The 20933-nt window shown below is 40.9% G+C and overlaps 1 protein-coding gene across 1 annotated transcript in view; it reads left to right on the top strand.

Moving 5' to 3' along the window:
- The window catches only part of Vwa3b (von Willebrand factor A domain containing 3B), a 202780-nt gene that overhangs the window by 93308 nt on the left and 88539 nt on the right, over positions 1-20933 (top strand). The window contains exons 13-14 of the mRNA XM_004669758.2: positions 12854-12952; positions 19888-20070. Coding sequence (XP_004669815.2) covers positions 12854-12952; positions 19888-20070 — 282 coding nt within the window. The remainder of the gene's footprint in view (positions 1-12853; positions 12953-19887; positions 20071-20933) is intronic.

Below are 20933 nucleotides of genomic sequence, written 5' to 3' on the forward strand. Positions count from 1 at the left end.
AACCAAAAGACAGAGGTTTGCAGACTGGGTTAAAAAGCAGGATCCTACAGTTTGTTGTCTCCAAGAAACTCACCTTTCTACAAAGGATGGACATTATCTTAGGGTGAAAGGTCAGCAAATGGTGTTTCAAGCAAATGGGCCTAGAAAACAAGCAGGGCTTGCTATCCTAATATCTGACAAGGTAGACTTCAGTCCAATATTAGTCAAGAAAGATAAGGAAGGTCACTTTATATAGATTAAGGGCACACTCCAACAGGAGGACATTACAATCCTAAACATATATGCACCTAACATGGGGGCACCCAGATTCATCAAACAAACATTATTAGAACTAAGGTCACAGATAACACCAAACACAGTGGTAGTGGGTGACTTCAACACCCCACTCTCATCAACTGACAGGTCATCCTGAGAAAAAATAAACAGAGAGGCATCTGGACTAAATGAGGTCATAGAAGGAATGGACCTAACAGATATATACAGGACATTTCATCCAAAGGCTGCAGAATATACATTCTTTTCAGCAGCACAAGGAACATTCTCTAAAATAGACCATATATTAGGACACAAAGCAAATCTTAACAAATTCAGGAAAATTGAAATAATTCCTTGCATTCTATCTGACCATAATGGAATCAAACTACAAATCAATAGCAGGAAAGGCTGTAGAGCATACACAAAATCATGGAAGCTAAACACTACACTACTAAATGATGAATGGGTCAATGAAGAAATCAAGAAGGAACTCAAAAAATTTATAGAGTCAAATGATAATGAGAATACAACATACCAAAATTTCTGGGACACAGTGAAAGCAGTTCTAAGAGGTAAATTTATAGCTTTAAGTGCCTATATTAAGAAATTAGAAAGGTCGCAAGTAAACGACCTAATGCTTCACCTTAAAGTCTTGGAAAAAGAAGAACAAGGCAAACCAAAAATCAGTAGATGGGAAGAAATAATAAAGATTAGGGCAGAAATTAATGAAATATAACCCCCCCCCAAAAAAATCCAAAGAATTAATGAAACAAAGAGTTGGTTCTTTGAAAGGATAAACAAGATTGATAAACCCTTAGCAAATCTGACCAAAAGAGAGAGAGAAGAGACACAAATGAATAAAATTAAAGATGAAAAGGGTAGCATCACAACAGATTCCAGAGAAATTCAAAAAATCATAGGGACATACTTTAAAAGCATACTCCACAAAGTATGAAAATCTGAAAGAAATGGATGATTTCCTTGATTTATATGACCTATCTAAATCAAGATGAGATTAATCACTTAAATAGCTTTTCCATTAAAATTAGGAACAAGACAAGGGTTCCACTGTCCCCACTTTTATTTAATATAGTTTTGGAAGTCTTAGCCATAGTAATAAGGCAAGAGACACACATAAAAGGGATACAAATTGGAAAGGAAGAGATCAAGTTATCATTATTTGCAGATGATATGATTCTCTATATAAAGGACCCTAGACTCTACTAGCAAACTGTTAGAGCTGATAAAAACCTACATCCATGTATCAGGATACAAAATAAATATACAGAAATCAGTAGCTTTCATATATGCTAACAACAAACACACAGAGGATGAAATCAGAGAATCATTCCCATTCACAATTGCATCAAAAAATAAATAAATAAAGTACCTTGGAATAAACCTAATGAAGGAAGTAAAGAATCTCTACAATGAGAACTTTGAAACACTCAAGCGAGAAATTGCAGAAGACACTAGAAAGTGGAAAAACATCCCTTGTTCCTGGATTGGAAGAATTGTGAAAATGGCAGTCTTACCAAAAGCAATATACACACTTAATGCAATCCCCATCCAAATTCCAAAGGCATTCTTCATGGAAACAGAAAAAAAACAATCCAAAAATTAATTTGGAATCACAGAAAATCTCAAATATCTAAAATAATACTGAGCAACAAAAATAAGGCAAGTGGTATCACCATACCTGATTTTAACCTGTACTACAGAGCCATAGTAACAAAAACAGCGTGGTACTGGCACAAAAACAGACATGTAGGTCAATGGAACAGAATAGAGGACCCAGATGTAAATCCAGGTAGCTATAGCCACCTGATATTCGATAAAAATGCCAAAAATACTAATTGGAGAAAAGACAGCTTCTTCAGCAAATGGTGTTGGGAAAACTGGATATGTATCTGTAGAAGGATGAAAATTGATTCTTCTCTCTCTCCATGAACAAGCATTAAGTCCAAATGGATTAAAGACCTTATCATCAGACCTGAAACTCTGAAACTGCTAGAGGAAAAAGTAGGGGAAACCCTTCAACATATTGGTCTTGGTAAAGACTTTCTGAATACACCCCAATTGCGCAGGCAGTGAAACCACAGGTTAACCACTGGGACCTCATGAAATTACAAAGATTTTGTACAGCAAAGGACACTGTGAATAAAGCAAAGAGGCAACCTACAGAATTGGAAAAAAATTTCACCAGCTATATATCTGATAGAGGATTAATATCTAGGATATACAAAGAACTCAAAAAGTTAAATAATAAGGAATCAAACAAGCCAATCAAAAAATGGGCTATGGAGCTAAATAGAGCATTCTCAAAGGAAGAAATACGAATGGCATATAAGCATCTAAAAAGATGTTCTACCTCACTAGTCATCAGGGAAATGCAGATTAAAACTACATTGAGATTCCATCTCACTCCTGTCAGATTGGCTACCATCATGAAAAGAAATGAGTATAAATGTTGGCGGGAATGTGGAAAAAGAGGAACCCTTCTACACTGTTGGTGGGAATGCAATCTGGTCCATCCATTGTGGAAATCAGTGTGGAGATTCCTAAAACAGCTAAGGATTGATCTACCATATGACCCAGCTATAGCACTCCTAGGCATATATCCTAAGGATTCATCTCATTTCTTCAGAAGTACGAGCTCAACCATGTTTATTACTGCTCAATTTATAATAGCTGGGAAAGGGAACCAGCCTAGATGTCCCTCAACTGATGAGTGGACAATGAAGATGTGACACATGTATACAATGGAGTTCTACTCAGCGGTAAAGAAAAATGGAGTTATGAAATTTGCAGAAAAATGGATGGACCTGGAATGGATTATACTAAGTGAGGTAACCCAAGCCCAGAAAGCCAAGCGCCACATGTTCTCCCTCATATGTGGATCCTAGCTACAGATGATTGGGCTTCTGCGTGGGAAGGAAAATACTTAGAAGCAGAGGACAGTAAGTTAAAAAGGAGACATAAAGGGAAGAGAAAGGAAGGGATGAGGGTACTTAATAGGCTGGTATTGTATATATGTAAGTAGGATTATTGAGATGGGGAGGGGATATGATGGAGAATGGAATTTCAAAGGGGAAAGTGGGGGGCAGGGTATTACCATTGGATATTTTTTATAATCATGGAATATGCTAATAAAAATTCAGAAAAAAATTAAAAAAGGAAAACACACACACACACACAAAATAGAAGAGAGACTATTTGGTAAGAAGAAGGGAATCAATGGAGGGAAGACTTGAAAGTGGGAAAAGGGAGAGTATTGGAAGTGAATTATGATCATGGTATATTTATGGAACTTGTCAATAAACAGGTTTTTTTAAAAAAGAAAATAGTATGTATAAGACTTTTGGCCTAATTGTACCTTATCCTGCAAAAAAATATGAACTTCATATCCAACTTGTTCCTACAGCTAGCTATTGAAATTACTTGTGACATATTTCTCTTTTAAAAACTCTCAGTAACAGGAAATAACTTTTTTTTCAGAACACAGCATTTTTCATGTTTGTCATGATAAGATGTTAGACATATAATCTTTTAAGATTATTTATTTATTTATTTAAAAGAAAGAGAGAGGAACAGAGAGAGAGAGAGAGAGAGAGAGAGAGAAAATATGGGTGTGCCAGGACCTCCAGCCACTGCAGATGAACTCCAGACGCAGGCACCACCTTGTACTTCTGGCTTACGTGGGTGCTGAGGAATCAAACCTGGTTCCTTTGGCTTTGCAGGCAAGTGCCTTGTCCACTAAGCCACCTCTCCAGCCCATTGTACGTATAATCTTATTGGCCAAAAGCATCAATGGTGTCTGCCTAAATTCAAACTTGAAAAGTTTACAGGAATTGCAAAAATGGTACAAAGTACCCATACACCCTCAAACTTTCTCTCATATTAGCATCTTAATGTAGTTGTAGTTTATTAAAACTGACTGCTCAGATTTCATTGGTTTTCCCATTAAAAAAAAAAAGTTCCATTTGCAATGACTCCTCTGGGTAGTGACAGCTGCTCTGTCTTTCTCTGACTTTCATGATCTGGACACTTCTGAGGAATATTGGTCAGATACTTTGTTGAATGTTCTTTAGGGCTTTTCTTTTGCTGGTTATTGAACCCAAAGCGTTGAGCATGCGAGGCAAGTGCTCTGCCACTAAGCGGTATCCCCAGCCCTTTTTATTTTTATTTTCAGACAGAGTTGCTAAGTTCCCCAGACAGCAGCAAGAGAGTGAGCTAACTTCTGGCAAGGGTGATACGGCTATAATACCCCAAAGCCTGCCCCTAACAACATACCTCCTCCAGCAAGGCTCCACCTCCCAAACTGCCATCAGCTGGGAACCAAGCATTCAGAACCCATGAGGTTATGGGGGACCCTTAATTCAAACTGTCACATTTCATCCCTGACTTCCATAAACTCATGTCCATTCATGATGTACAATGCAATGCATTCTGTCCCACTTTAAAAGTCCCCGTAGACTGTGGTTTGAGGCTCGATTCCCCAGGACCCACGTTAGCTAGATGCACAAGGGGATGCACGCGTCTGGAGTTCGTTTGCAGTGGCTGGAAGCCCTGGCGTGCCCATTCTCACTCTCTCTCTGTCTATTTGCCTCTTTCTGTCTCTCTCTGTCACTCTCAAATAAATAAATAAAAATTAACAAAAAAATTTAAAAGTCCCCATAGGAGCCGGGTCCAGTGGTGATGCAAATGGTTTCTTATTTTAATTTCTATTTCTTTGATTCTATGTGAATATCAAGTCTTATATATTTTATGAGCCAGACATGGTGGTATACACCTTTAGTCCTAGCTCTCAGGAGGTAGGGGTGGGAGGATCTCTGTGAGTTCAAGGCCATCCTGGGATTACAGAGTGATATATAGATTAGCCTGGGCTAGAGGGAGACATTACTTGGGAAAAACAGAAACAAAAACAAGTCCCCATCACTTCTGTTGTTGTTGTTTTTGTTCTTTCAAGGTAGGGTCTTACTACAGCCCAGGCTGCCCTGGAATTCACTATTTTTTTTTTTAAGATGGCCTCACAGTGATACTCCTAACTCTATCTACCTCCCAAGTGCTGGGATTAAAAGCATGTGCTACCACAGCTGGCTTCCTATAGTTTTTATGAATCCCAACATTGTTCAAACATCTGCATAGTCCAAGGTCTCTCTTTTATTTTCAGTGATACAAACATTTATTCAAGAAAATTAAAAGCATAAATACAGACCATGTAATTTTGACAATTCTGTGTTAATCCAGTTGTTTTTCTAGATGCTTCAATCATATCTTCCATAAAATCTCTTTAGACAAATGCAATAATACATTGAAAGCATAACCTTATGGCTTATTTAAAAGGGAGAATATCCCCTAATATTTTAGACAGTTCATATATATTGAATATCATTAATTTCACCAAGAGCAAATTGCCAATTATTTATTACATACAACTTTCAGAATTAACAGGAATAACTTCCAGAGTTCTGAAGATCTGCTGCTCTGGGAGTGTGGCCTTTCTGATGAAATGTTAGCTGGCTAAACCTACAACATAGATTGCTAAATAACATTTGTTTAAAAAGAATAGTAATCTGGCTTGAGAGATGGTTTAGCGGTTAAGGCATTTGCCTGCAAAGCCAAAGGATCCTGGTTCGATTCTCCAGGACCCACATAAGCCAGCTGCACAAGGAGAGGCATACATCTGGGGTTTGTTTGCCATGGCTGGAGGCCTTGGCATGCCCATTCTCTCTCCCTCTCCCTCTCTCTCTCTCCCCTTCTCTCTCTCTGTTTCTTGCTTGCTCTCTCAAAATAGATAAATAATTTTTTTTTTTTTTAAAAAAGGATAGCAATCAAAAAAGTGAGCTTCCTCCAGGTAAGAATGTTTGCTGTGTACAAAATGCCTGGCTGGCAATGAATGGTCCAATATGTATTGAGTGAGTACATTTCATACTGTTTTTGCTAAAGTATTTAAGTTGCAGGCATTATAAATAAAGTATAGCTTGACTACAAATATACTCAATGGTGATTAAAAAAAAATCAGGTTTGAAACATACCAGACTATTTTAGGAAGCTCAAGTTTAAAAGAAAATAAGTTTATGATATGCACATTAAACCCTAGGTGACCATTAAAGGCTTAAAGTCATTATTACTGTATTCCCCCCCCCCCCTCTCTTTTCAAGGTAGGGTCTCACTCTAGCCCAGGCTGACCTGGAATTCACTATGTAGTCTCAGGGTTGCCTCAAACTCACAGTGATCCTCCTACCTCTGCCTACCCAGTGCTGTGACTAAAGGCGTTTGCCACCACACCTGGCTCTCATTACTGTATTTCTTAATGAATATTCTAAACCTTTAAGCTTTTATTTGAAGTTCCTGTAAATTAAAGCCACCAAATGGTAAAGTTTTTAAACAGGAACCGGTTGGTCTAGTTTTAAGAACTTTGCTATGAATGAGTACGATCACTATATTTTGAAGAGTTCTCTGAATGAGTTAACAGAACTTGTGAAGACGTGAAAGGAAGCTCCATTCTAGGTACGAAGTTCTGCTGCTGGACACTTCTCTTCTTTTTTCAAGAAGTTTGTAGTAGTTTTCAGATTTTACTCCAGTAGCCAAATTGTTGACCTCATGGCAAACCAATCAGGGCAGGAGGTTCGCGAACGCGAACAGAACAGCGCCAGGTGGACAGCAGGAGGAGCCACAGGTGCAGCCAGTACGAGGGCTCCGGAGCCCGTTGGTGCCACTCTGTGGTTGCTCATCCCCGGTCTGCTCAGGCCGCCTGGCAGCGCCCAAGCCCCTCCTCCGGCCAGGGGCACCGTCCTCGCGGGTCTCCGCGGTGCCCACCTCCATGCCCCTCCGGGAGCCACAGCACCAGAGGAGCCTGAGCGCCCGCCGACCTTCAGGCACAACATGCCAAGGGCTCTTTAACTGTGAGCCTGTAAAACCAAAAACACAGCAGCACATAGTAAACATTCTTACTATGAAATATGACATTGCAAGAAACCATTGAGTCAATGTAAGATCTTAAACAGAGAAAACATCAAATCTTGCAGTTCAGCGTTGACATAAGGCCCACAACCAAGTCTCTGGGGTTTCTATTCCACCCCTCCATTTAGGCTGCTCACACCCTAGCAGCGAACAATCCATCCTGAGCTGTCAGCTCGCCTTGGTAGCCGTCCCACATGTTCCACAAGTCCTGGCATGTCCAAACCTCCTAGGGTTTCCACTGTAACCCACAGTTTATCCTCATTGTTCCTTCAGGTCTCCATGCAGGGATTCAAGCAGTCATGCCTCACATCACCCAGTGGCGCTTTCAAAAAACAAACAAAAACATACGATGTTGCAAACCCAATGACCCTGTCTTTCCTGCATGTGTTATTTTCCCATAGTACTAGGTGGGCCACTTAATTGTTAATCCAGTGGGGAATAAAGTCAATTTTGAAAAACAAGAAAGTGCCTTCAGCACTCTTTCTTCAGGCTCCCTACTTTCAAAAAAATCAGCATTCTGCTGTCAGTGCAGAAGAGCTGGTCCAATGCCAATGGTGGTTATTTCTCAATTACAACTGAAACAGATACAGTGTTCAGCTCAAACTTTTATTTCTCTCTGTGTCATATCCTTCTGCTCACACCAGTCCATTTTTATACAATGCAACCCTACACAAGTACTCAGGACATGGGAAGATGCAATAAGCCTCTCACACAAACTGTTTCTGGGACAGTCTAAATAAAGTTCTTTCTTTGCCTCATAAATCAAGCCTCACAATTCTTTCTGCACTTAGGTCTCTAATCTTTGGCCAGAATAATCTATCAGACTCTGCTACAAGGCACTACAAGGTCAAGGTTCCAAATCCTTTCACTTTCCTCCTGCAAATTAGTTCCGAAAGACCAAAAGTCAAACAGGTTTCTAGCAGCAACAATCCCACTCCACTGATACCAACATTCTGTTTGCAATTACCTTCTTGGAGGAAGATGTTTTTATTTTGGCTTACAGTCTCATGATGGCAGGAGAAAGCACATTATGAGCAAAGGCTGGATATCACCTCTGCCACAACAGGTGGAAAACAGCAGCAGAGTGTGAGCCAAGTTCTGGTAAGGGGTAACTGGCTATAGCACCCCTAAGCGCACCCCAACAACACGTCTCCAGCAAGGTTCCACCTCCCAATTTGCCACTATCTGGGAATCAAGTATCCAGAACACATGAATTGATGGGGGACATCTGGTTCAAAGCACCACATAAGGCTTAAATCTCCTATTTCATTATTAGCTTTTGGTGCATTTCCTCAGTTTCTTATTTCATTTTTTTCTTGCCTTCATGTGGGTTATTTGAGCATTCTAAGTGTTTCTTTTTGATTTGTTCATATTTTAAATTTTAAAAAATATTTTTAAAATTTTAATATTTTATTTATTTCAGAAAGAGGCAAATAGCAAAAAAAAAAAAAAAAGGTGTGTCAGGGCCTCTAGCCATGCGAATGAACTCCAGATGCATGTACTACCTTGTGCATCTGGGTTACATGGGTACTAGGGAATTGAGCCTGGGTCCTTAGGCTTCTCAGTCAAGCACCTCAACCACTAAGCCATCTTTCCAGCCCCTTATTCATAATTTTAGTGCATTCTTTGTATAATTGTCTCAATGTTTATTCTAGGGATTTTCTTATACATGGTTGTAATTTATCATAGCTCACTGATACTAATGTCTTAGTACTTCAAGTGAACAAACTTAATTTCCATTTAGGTCCCTTTAAAAAGTATAGCTAAATTATTTTCTATTATATGCAATATATACTGTATTAGATGATACTGAACTTTTCTTAAATCATAGCACTTGATTTAAGAAACTTGTGAAGTTAAAGATTCCCTGTTAGGCTAACTTGCATGTTTATATATAACTTGCATGTTTTTTCTTTTTCTGAAAGTTCTTTCTTCAATTATTATATTATTTCTACTTGTAGAGTTTTCATAAGTCCCTCTTTAAGGCTTAAGTCTCACAGCAATAGGCTCCCATAGTTCTTCAGCCCTGTCATGGATATTTTCACCCAACACATGATTCATGGCTGACAATTCATTTCTCTCAGCACTTGAAACATCTTGTGTGCTTCCGTTTGGTCTCTATGGTTTCTGATGAGAAATGTCTGTCATCCTGATTGGAATTAAATAGGTATTATAATGTGTTATAATTTCTTTTGGCTGCTTTTAGGATGTTTCCTTGATTTTATTTCTCAGAAATTTAATTATAATGTGTCTTTATATACATTTCTTTGGTTTTACCTTATTTTGTTTTTTTCTCAACTTCTTGAATTGTAATTTTTATATCTTTCCCCAAATTTTGGGATTTTTTTAAAGCCATTCTTAAATTCTTCACTCTTTCTTCTTTCTCATGAAATTCTAAAGGTCTCACTATTATCTCTTCTTTATTATCTCAGAGATCTCTGAGGCTTTGTAAATCTTGACATCAGTTGATTGTTTTTCTCAGACAAAAGAGGTATTTCTGGTTTTGGGTAGATGAATGATTTTTCTTTATTGCACCTTGGACAATTTGGTTATTATGTTAGGAAAGACTCAAATCGCATTTAAATCTTCTCATTTAGCAGGCAGACACTGTGCTTAGCATATTCATTCTGGCTTATGTTTGTGGGCTTGTGTTCCAGTAACAGTTTAGCTTTCTGAGCCATCTTTTGCTGATGGGACTGCCATTCAATTCCTGCTTGGTGCTATCAGTGGGGTGGAAGGCATGTCCTGGATTGCCTATTGTTGCTGGGTGACCTTTTGGGGACACAGAAATTGCTAAGGCAGAGTCTCCTATGCCACAGGGTAAAAACATAGAAAGAGCAAGTATCTAGCCTAGTATGTATTCAACAGATGTAATTTTTAATGATTATTATCTCTACCATCAATTCTCTAACCTCTTTTGTCCTATGGGTTTTGCAAGCATAGAATTACTTGCCAAATCCTGAACAAACTCGGAATCTGGAGCGCTAATCATCTCTATGTGTGCCGGCTTATCATACTCATCGTTTCCTAGGCTCCCTGCCAGCACCACCAGGAGATAGATGTCTTTACCCATTCAACTAGAGCAAGATATGGCCTACACTGAGGTTTTCTTGGCTTTTAATACTGTCCTGCGACACCACACACCCTTAAGACACAGAGCTTTTCTGGTTTGCTAGTTATGCTCCAGACCCAGAAAAATGCCTGGAACCTGGCGCTTGGTGCTTCCTGTAAATGCAAGAGGGTTAGATGAAAGCAACTGTTCAGGACAGGGAGTAGCACTCCCCACTGTGTCTGAGTCTCATCAACTTTTTTAAATATTATAGTTATTTTTATTTATTTATTTGACACACAGAGAGAGACAGACAGACAGAATGGGCACACCAGGGCCTCCAGCCCCCCTGTGCATCTGGCTAACATGGGTCCTGGGGAATCGAACCTGGAACCTTTGGCTTTGCAGGCAAATGCCTTAACCGTTAAGCCATCCTTCCAGCCCTGAGTCACATCAACTCTTAACAGAGAGGGCATCCCTAGCATATGGTAGGCCTTTGGAACATCTTGGGTGGGATTTTAGATAAAACCAGAACCTCCCACATAGTAGGCCCAGCAGAGAGAATGATGGCAAAGACAGTAGATACAGATGACAGCTCTGGTTAGGCAGAGGCAGTGGGCTAGCCATCTCATGTCTGACCATTCACATTTTGCTTAGGCAATACACAGCATGTGGCACTCTGTAGTGGTGTTATGATGGGCCCTGGCCATGCCTGCAGCAGTATTGAAGGCTTTGCTCCTGGTGTGAGGTCCAAAGCTAGCTTTTCCTGCCAGATGGTGATGTTGTCAGCCTTCCCAGTGCCCTTTACACAAATTCCTTTCTGCTCAAATCAATCACAGTTGTTTTTCTTGCCTACAACTGAAGTTGAACTGATACCCTGGGTGTGAGATGAGAGGGAAGGCTCAAGAAGGCTTATGGAGATCTTGCAGACTTGTAGATCTTAGTACTAGAGATTATTAGAGGTAACTTGGAATGGGTCATTTTTTTTATATGAAGGAAATCGCATTACAGTGAATCTGCAAATATCTGAAATTTCATCCTGTTTTGTACTGATGCCATGTTCAGGAGATTTTCTAATTTACAATGGTTTAACATGATTAGAGATATTGATTAAAATCTATCATTAATTTCCCTTTGCATACAATGTATATATTCTTTCTTTTTAAAAAACATTTTATTTCTTTATTTGTGAGCATAGAGAGAGAGTGTGTATTTATGGACACACAAGGGCCTCTTGCCACTACAAACAGACTCCAGACATATGTACCACTTTGTGCAACTGGCTTTGCATAAGTACTGGGGAATCAAACCTAGACCAGCAGGCTTTGCAAACAAGTGCCTTTATCCACTGAGCTATCTACCCAGCCCAAATAAACCTTTCTCTCTCTTTCTTTCTTTCTTCCTTTCTTTCCCTCACAGAGAAAGAGAGAGAGAGAGATAGAATGGGTGCACCAGGGCCTCCAGCCACTGCAAACTCCAGACGCCTGTGCCTCCTTGTGCATCTGGCTAATGTGGATCCTGGGGAATCAAACCTGGGTCCTTTGGCTTTGCAGGCAATTGCCTTAACTGCTAAGTCATCCCTCCAGCCCTCTTTCTTTTTTTTGCATGAAGAATTATGGATGGTGTAATGATTAATATTGTGTGTAGGAAAGAATAAGCCACAACTTACTCTCTTTGATTTATGTTGACTGATCAATACAGGTGTTCCTCAATATCCATGGAGAATTGGTTCCAGGATCTCTGGTCCCATGGATACCAAAATCTAATTGCACTCATATAAATTGGAGCAGAATTTGCATATAAACTATGCATATATTCTTGTGTACCTTTAGGCTACTTATACTTAGTATAGTGTAAATGCTGCATTAATACTGTGTGATATTGTTTAAGGACTCATGATGAGAAAAATGTCTGTGTGTATTTAGTTTCAAGGCAGTTTTCTTTGCAAATATTTTTTTCCCCTTGGTTGGTTGAATCTCATGGACTTGTAACCCATGGATATAGTTTGCCAACTGCATTTATTAGTTTTTATCATCATATATAATGTAGAACACTTGGAGTTCCTCAGTCAAGACCATACATTCATGTAAGACTCAATAGTATGACCATGCACTTGGAAATATGCATTTCATTACAAACAGTATAGATTCAAGTTATCTTAGATTGTTCATGTGTTCATCAGAGGCTGTTAATGATGTCACACTCGTATTTGCCCAAGTGTTGGATGTCATGAATATATCCAAACACAATCCTAGCCAGGATGTATTCAGGCTGCATGTTTAAGGTCTGTTGACAGCTAAGTGAGCCTTAACTGAATTAGTGTCTCACATAGAAATACACAAAGATGAAATTACATTAAAACCTCTGTCATCAAGACAGGAAATCCACAGTTCTGGTTTCTAGCAATACTTGGACTGCCTGGCTAGAGATTTTTATTGCACACCTGGGATTTAGTTTCTTGGAATCACTGAGCTTAAATTATCTTCTCAATGAAATTTGTTCTTTGCCTCAATTTAGGGGGTGAGCAGAAAATAAATTTTACTTGTTTGTGAGATTTCTTTTACATCTCTCTTTTTGTTGTAGGTTGGAAGTTCCACAAACACCCTGAATGCCCTAAAAATGGCTTTTTCTGATCAAGAAACACAAGTAATCTACCTTCTGACAGATGGGAGACCTGATCAGGTACCTCTTAAAACTGGGAATGAAGAGGGATTCACCTTTATTCTGCCCGTGAATGCTGAGAGAGGACCGGGGTGTTTACAACTGTCATTCTAACAGCTCTTAAGAAGCCAGGCTCTGAGAGCAGCCTGTAATCCCAGTTACTTGGGAGACTGAAGCAGGAGGATTGCAAATTCAAAGCCTATCTGAGAAATTTAGAAAGACCCTGTCTCAAAATTGTAAAAAAATGAGGGTTAAGGATATAGCTTGGGGGCAGAGTGCTTGCCTAAGCATTTAAGAGGCTGGTAGGTTCAATTCTTTCCCTCTCTCTCTCTCTCTCTCTCTCTCTCTCTCTCTCTCTCTCACACACACACACACACACACACACACACACACACACACCTGGGGAAAGACACTTCCTTAGCTTAGAGACACAGAACTGAAGTGAGAAAAGGCACAGGAATTTCTTTGTTTTCCATAACTCTGAGGAGCAGTTACCGGGAGGTAAAAGTTTTCTGCTTAACATGACACACATTCAGAGGCCTGGAGACCAACCCCAGGGGAGGAGATGTCTGCCTCCATTGAAGACTGCTTTATGGTTTATTACAAACTTCCTAAAACTGTGAAGCTTGCATTGATTTCTTTCCTTTGAGGACGCAATCTAAACATGTCACTGGGCAATGTCCTTGGTTTTATCCCTAATTTTAGCAAAGTCTTCATTTAAACAAAAGCATGCCTTTCAAGTGAAATGTTCTTTGTTTTGTTTAGCCTGCCTGAAAAATATCTGAAATGTTTTAGAGGAGTCTGTTCAGCTTCTTTTCAGCTTTGTGAATGAAAGACGAGTATTCCAGGCATTAAGTAAATATGAGGATTTTCCAGACCAGTACAATGTAAATTAACTGCTAAAGTGAATTAGTATCAGCATGTATCCTTCCTTGTAAGATGTTTATATATGCAGACTGCCAAGCAAATATTCTATGTCCCGTGATTCAGGGATTAAATACTGAAGCAAGAAGCATCTGGATTTTAGCACAGCATTAAATTGATGGCAGAGAGGCTTTAGTGAAAATTGAATTTTGAATGGTTTTCCTATCAATTTCACTGTATTTTCTGTTCAAAGGTAACTTATTGTGCTTCTCTTTTATTCCTTTCAGGGTTTGTGACTACAAAGATGAATAATAGCTTTTCCCTGCCTTGGGGAAGTTTACACTTAGGGGAATGTGCTAGATGTATACAGTTAATTTTGACACAATCCAGGGAACCGTTTGCCTGTGCCATGTCTAGGCACAGAGTGGGATGAATGTGCTATACAAGATGGACAGGAAACCAGGGAAGGTCTTGCCAGTGAGGGGACAACTGAGCTATTTCTGGAAAGAGGAGAAGCACTTCTGTGAACAGAGGAGATCAGTGTGTCATGAGCAAAAGGCACAGTGGTGTGGAAATATAGGGGAAGAGGGTTTAAACTGAGGCAGTAATGGGACAGCGTCAAACCTGAGGTGAGCGAGTCGGGTGCAGGGAGGTTGCGTGTATTGGAGGGATGGGCATCACCATAGTGGGGACTCTCAGAGAAGCAGGTCATCCCACCCACCCAGAGTTTGGCAACATGCCCCAGCTGTGCCAGAGACAGGCTAGCTCTGCTGCCGGAACTGTGACAAAGGCTAGTCAGGGCCTGGCCTCAGGAGGCAGCAGCCGAACTGAGGAAAGAGGTACTGGCGAGAGAGAGAGAGAGAGAGAGAGAGAGAGAGGGAGGGAGGGAGGGAGGGAGGGAGGGAGGGAGGGAGGGAGGGAGGGAGGGAGGGAGGGGAAAGAGAACAGAACTGGCTTCAGCAGGTGGTAGTGAACCCTTTGGAAGCCGTCAATAGGGTGGGGAGGGGGAGAGGAGACGGGAGCAAGGACAAGGCCTAAAGGAGTCATGAGCACCTATTTCTGGCTTATGATGATTATGGCCAAGTAATCTAATTTAAATTTCAAGGAATAGTGAGCAGGTTTGGGGTGCTGGTGAAGAGACTGTGAATGTACTGCGATGCATGGATATCCAGACACTCTCAAAAACATGAGGCTGGACCAGTGTATCAGACAGCTTCAGGTTCACTGAGATGAACTTCCAGACCAGGCACAGTTATGGAGGAAGGGATATTTACTGAAGCTTACAGATCCAGGGGAAGTTCCATAAATGGCAGAAGAAGCGGGCCTGCCTTCACAGGATCAGGTGGAGAGAGAGAAGTACAAGGCAAAAAGCCAAAAGCCAAAAGCCACACAGCACACTTCAGGAACTCCAGCTAGCCACACTTTGCATATCTTTAGATTGAAATCTGAAACCCACCACCACACTTTAAGATCCACCCAGTAACACTGCCTCCAGCCAGGTGGCTGCAGAATGCAAACTACAAACAATAAAGAACTGAATATATTGGGGGCCATCTATTCAAACTACCACAACCAGTATGGGAAATAAGTAGGTCAGAGGTTCCAATTGAGTCATGTAGAGAGGTGGTCTTTTTCACTTTAGTAAACTATTTTGTTATTGCTGTGGTGGGATTGCTTGTTTGTTTTTAGTGCAGGTGTATGGCCTGCATGTATGATGTGGGCCTGTGTGTGTGCACATGCACAGAGGCCAGGGTTCAGTGCTCTGTACCGTCCTCCATTGCTCTTTCGCGATGTCAGTCCACATGGCTGACCAGCAGCCCCCGTGACTCTCCTGTCTCCTCCCACCACAGGTCTGGGGCTACTGGAATGTGTGGCCAGGTCCAGCAATTCACACAGGTGCTGGGGCTAGAACTCAGGTCCTCATTCTTGTACAGCAAATACTCTACCCTTGGAGGCAGCCCTCAAGGCCCTATTTTTGTTATTTTGAGACACTGTCCAACTACAAAGCCCTGGATGGCCTAGAACCTGCTATGTTGTCTAGGATGCCAGGCACACATCATGACTTTTTAAAAATGGACTTTTATTTTTCAATTGTTCCTCTCACTGGAAATTTAGAAAAATGGAGACAAGCATTAAAAAGGAAGAAAACCTCAATCACTTAATTTAATTTTACATTCTACTTTTTTTTCATATAATACATACATTTTTTTCTAAGTCATGAGAAATCCCTCAGAAGCATCCTTCTCCAAGACTTGACCATATTTCCTTATGTGGACTTACTAAAACTTTCATCTTAAAATTAATTTTATTTCACTTCTGCATATATTTACATAGTACATGTTTCAAAGCTACAAAAAGATATATTGAGAAAATTCTTCCTTTCACCCCTGTTCATCAGCTAGGAGGCAAATAATATTATCAGTTTCTTATATCTCCTTTTAGATATAGTTTACATTATATAAGCATAAATATATATATTCTTTCTTTTGAAGATATGTGATGTGCTAACATACTTGAGACATGTGATATGTGTGATTCTGCACCTTTATTAATTGAGCATGATACCTTGCTAATTGCTTCCTGTCATTTCATAAAGAGCTTTTCATTATTTTTTATGGTTCCATCACATGGTCATTCCATAGCTCATTCAACCAGTCCTCTGGAGATTGGCATTTAGGTTATTCCAACTTTGCCATCTGTCCTTGTAGGCAAAAGAAGCTGTGTACATAAACCATTTGCATGTGTGTGAATTGAGAACTCTTGTCAAAAATATATCTCTTGACAGCACTTGGGAGGCAGAGGTAGGAGGATTGCCGTGAATTCAAGACCACCCTGAGACTCCATAGTGAATTCCAGGTCAGCCTGGGCTAGAGTGAGACCCTACCTCAACCCCCCCCCCACAAAATATATATATACCTCTTGATCTGGAGAGATGGCTTAGCAGTTAAGGTACCTACCTGTAAAGCCTAACGACCTGAGTTCAATTCCCTAGTACCCATGAAAAGCTAGATGCACAAAAGTGGCACATGCATCTGGAATTGGTTTGCAGTGGCTAGATGCCCTCTCATACCCATTCTCTCTCTCTCACTCTCTCTTCTCTCTATCTCTCTCTGCTTGCAAATAAATAAATAAAACATTTTAAAAAGTAAAAAAAAAAAAAAATGCACCTCTTCATAGATACTTCAGATAATTCCCCAAGGAAGTTATCCGAAGTATAACTCCTGCCAGGAGAATGCTGAGAAGGGTTTTCATCTGCAGGAGAACAGGACTTTCAAGGGTTGGGACTCTGCCTATAATATATATGTTCAAAAGACAATCAGATCTTCCTGAAGATTGATAGCTTTCACTAGATTCCTGGAAAGTCTATGGGCAACTTAAAGAACTAAGAATTTGGATAACAGTTCAGGTCAGAAGTATGTAAGTTGTCCAAAACATAATTCATAAAATTTTTAAAAATTTGTATTCATAGCTCCATTTTTCTACATATATTTATTTTTTATTTTTCATTATTCCTCAGTTTCTCTCAATAAAACAAATGGAAATCACATATTTGTGTTCTGTGTAAAATATACTAAGAAGTGGGAGCTGGAGAGATGGCTTAGCAGTTAAGGCATCTGCCTGCAAAGCCAAAGGATCCCAGATCGATTCTCCAGGACCCATGTAAGCCAGATGCACAAGGGGCACATGCATCTGGAGTTCGTTTGCAGTGGCTGAAGGCCTTGGCACGCCCATTCTCTCTCTGTCTCTCTCACAAAGAAATAAATAATAAAATATATTTTTAAAAAATACTAAGAAATACACTCAACCTCCATTTGTTTTTCAACTTTTGCCAACTTTTAAGGAGTTGAATGTGTAAGGTCAATGTTATTCCAATTATTCAGCAGACTTTTCTACTTGGAAGAACACATGTAGACAATATTCTAATAGTGGACATTAACTTACTGTTTGTTTATGAAAAGGTCAGGCCAGTATTAAAAAGCAACACAGGTCTTTAATATTCCCCAGGTTACAGGCATTCTAGAAATGTCATCTTCATTAAAATGGAATCAGGGGCTGGAAAGATTGCTTAATGGTTAAGGCACTTCCCTGCAAAGCCTAAGGACCCAGGTTCAATTCCCCAGTACCCATGTAAGCCAGATGCACAAAGTGGCACATGTGTTTGGAGTTTGTTTGCAGTGACCGGAGACCCTGGTGCACCCATTCATTCTCTCTTTCTGAAATAAATAAGTAAATGGAATCAGATTCACATTATGCAGGTGTCCTTTTGATGGTCATGGACACAGGAGGACCTCTACTGAGAGAAGCATAGGTCAGCTTTGGCTGAGGTCATTTTAGGGCTTCAGGTGGCAGGAGTCAAGGCAATGGGTGAGATGAAGTCATCCTTACCATACTAAACAAAAAGTAGGAGATAAAGCGTGACATGGGCCCTGTGAGGCCTGAGGGTTTGGGAATAAGGCACTCAACATGCCGCCTCAGGGTAGCAAGGAGAACCAGGTTCCTGCTTTCTTGTTCCTCTGGTTTGATGTTTGTTGTGGAAACCACTCTGGTACACGTCCGTGATGCTCAGCTTCATCTTAGGGACCGAAGACAGCGTACCTGCAGCCTCTGTGAGGAGTGCAGGAAAAGAGCCCTGGGGCTGAGAAAGGCTCCTTCACAGTTTCCTTCTCTCAGGGGCAGAACAGCTGGTGGGCCCTCAGCTCCAGGACCCAGAGAAGCGCCTGGAGTCAGTGGTTGGGAAGTCAGCGTGAGTGTGGCTGCTGTGGTCAGAGCATATGTCGACCTCCTCAGTGTCCTCTTCAGCTGTGAGGATGTGAACAGGCTACAGGAGTCCTCTGGGTGGTGCAGGGGGACAGGAATGGCTGGTTCCATAGCGGGCATGGAGCTTGCTCTGCAATTCAAGGGCACCACCCCTCCCTATCTCCAGCCACACAGGGACACGGGAACACTGCCAGCGTAGCGCGGCGGAGCCAATGAGCCAATGAGGCTGGGGCAGACTTCCAGTGATGCACCCAGTGGCCTCTCGTGTGCTCCCACTCTCTTCAGCAGTATGGAACAGAAATAGCTGAGAGAGAGAGAGACTTGAGTTAGCACCTGGGCCAGCACTGTTCATCTCAATGACCCTGGGCCTATGTTCTTTCATATGAGCTAGTCCTCCCTCCTTACAGGGTTGCTCTGAGGAAAATAAATGAGATGATATGTCCATGAATGAAGTCCACAGAGAGCTACTGAGTACCAGAGTCAGGTGCTGCTGTCTGCCTGGGCACATAGTAGTGAGTAGGATAGACAAGACTCCAGCCTTCAGTGAGGCCTTGAAGAGAGAGAGAGTGAGAACAAGCAACTAAATATATGGTACAACATAGCATATGAAAACATGGAACTGCTGCCCATGGTACCTGGCACAGTTGTTATTAATGCAAATGTCTCAGCTATAAGTCAATGTATGAGTAATACTTAGCTGACACTGCGCATCAAGTTGACAAACTTGTCTCTTGTCTGGTGAGTGAGTGAGGAACAGAGGCTGAACTTACCTGGTCAAAACTGAGTCTAGTGATGGTTCCAGTGACTGTAGAGAGCGTGCGAGGAGAAAGCACAAAGCCCATAGGCAGCTCCGAGAGGGAGGCTGAGCCGAAGCAACAGAGGCTGTGGCAGGGGCTTTTCTCTGCCCTTGCACTTGACAAGAGGAATGGGGTCATCCCTGTAACTAGGAAAGTTTGGGTGGAGAGGTTTTTGAAGTCATATTAAGAAGTCAGAAGCCCTTGGTGTGGGATCCCAGTGGTCAGGATGTTTTGCCCATGGGACCCTTATACTCTAAGTGGCCTAAACCACAGCCCAGCACCTTGATGGCATGGACTGTAGACTCATGCATGCCTAAAGTGGAGTGACTTGCTTAGACAACTCTTCTAGCTGCTTTCAATTGAATTCTTTCACACTTGCGGTCAGGTAGTTTGTTTCTTGGATTGGATTGACACTTTCACAAAAATCCACTCACCACTGAACAAAAAATTACTGTTTCTGAATTTGACCATTGATGGGTTTTGGTATCAGCTTTTCCTTCTCTTCTTGCTTTCCCATCTTCTTTCATATCATTTCAGCCTCCTGAAATGGTGATAGACCACGTCAAACTGTTTCAGAAAATTCCTATTCATGCCATCTCCTTCAGTTACAATGATGAGATTGCAAATGAATTTTTGAAAGAGCTTGCGTCTTTGACTGGAGGAGAGTTCCATTCGTATCATTTTGGTCACAAGGATCCCATTCCTCAGGAGGCTGTTCAGGTAAGAGCTTGATGCACCAAGTGGGATGTGGAGGGGCGGGCTTCATGCATTTGAGCTTTACAGATGGGAGAAAGTAAATAAAAACTCTGGGCTTAGGCCTGAGGATGTACATTTAAAGATTCCTTTCTAGAGAGAAGTGTATTTCCCCCTTGTTGTGTGCCCTGTGGGGAGAATTTGAACCCAAACTTTGGGGCAGGGGTGGTGGTAACCAGGACAATTCAGAAATCTTGTCAACACTAGCACTTAAGAAACTACCTGAGGTAGAGAAAGGAAGGGAGGAGGATACTTAATAGGTTGATATTGTATATATGTAATTACAATGATTGTAATGGGGAGGTAATATGATGGAGAATGGAATTTCAAATGGGAAAATGTGGGGGTGGGGAGGGAGGGAATTACCATGGGATATATTTTATAATCATGGAAAATGTTAATAAAAATTAAAAAATAAATAAATAAATAAAGTGAAAAAAAAAAAAAAAGAAAGTACCTGAGTGGTGGGGATGAATCAACCAAAAGGATCAGAGACAGGAGTGATCTGAGATCACCTGGAGCCAGGAGTGGAGAACCTTGCAGCCCTGTGAGGATTTGGTAGGATATACAGAAGAGTCTTGCCTCAGTAGTTTATATACTAAAGGATCAAATTATTCCCAAGTAACTAACTGCACCTAGAAAATGATTATAAGAAAACAAAAATACCTACAATGTCCGGTATCCAATCAAATAGTTCCAAGAGTGCAAAGAAACAGGAAGGTGCACATCTATAATGTGTAGAAAAAGCCCTGCACCTGACACAAAGTTGTGTGATGTAGCTTTTGGGGGGGAAGAGACGCATAGACCACTGGGACCTTTTGACAGATGAC

The sequence above is a fragment of the Jaculus jaculus genome, chromosome 4 (genome assembly GCF_020740685.1).
Source record: "Jaculus jaculus isolate mJacJac1 chromosome 4, mJacJac1.mat.Y.cur, whole genome shotgun sequence".
NCBI lineage: Eukaryota > Metazoa > Chordata > Mammalia > Rodentia > Dipodidae > Jaculus > Jaculus jaculus.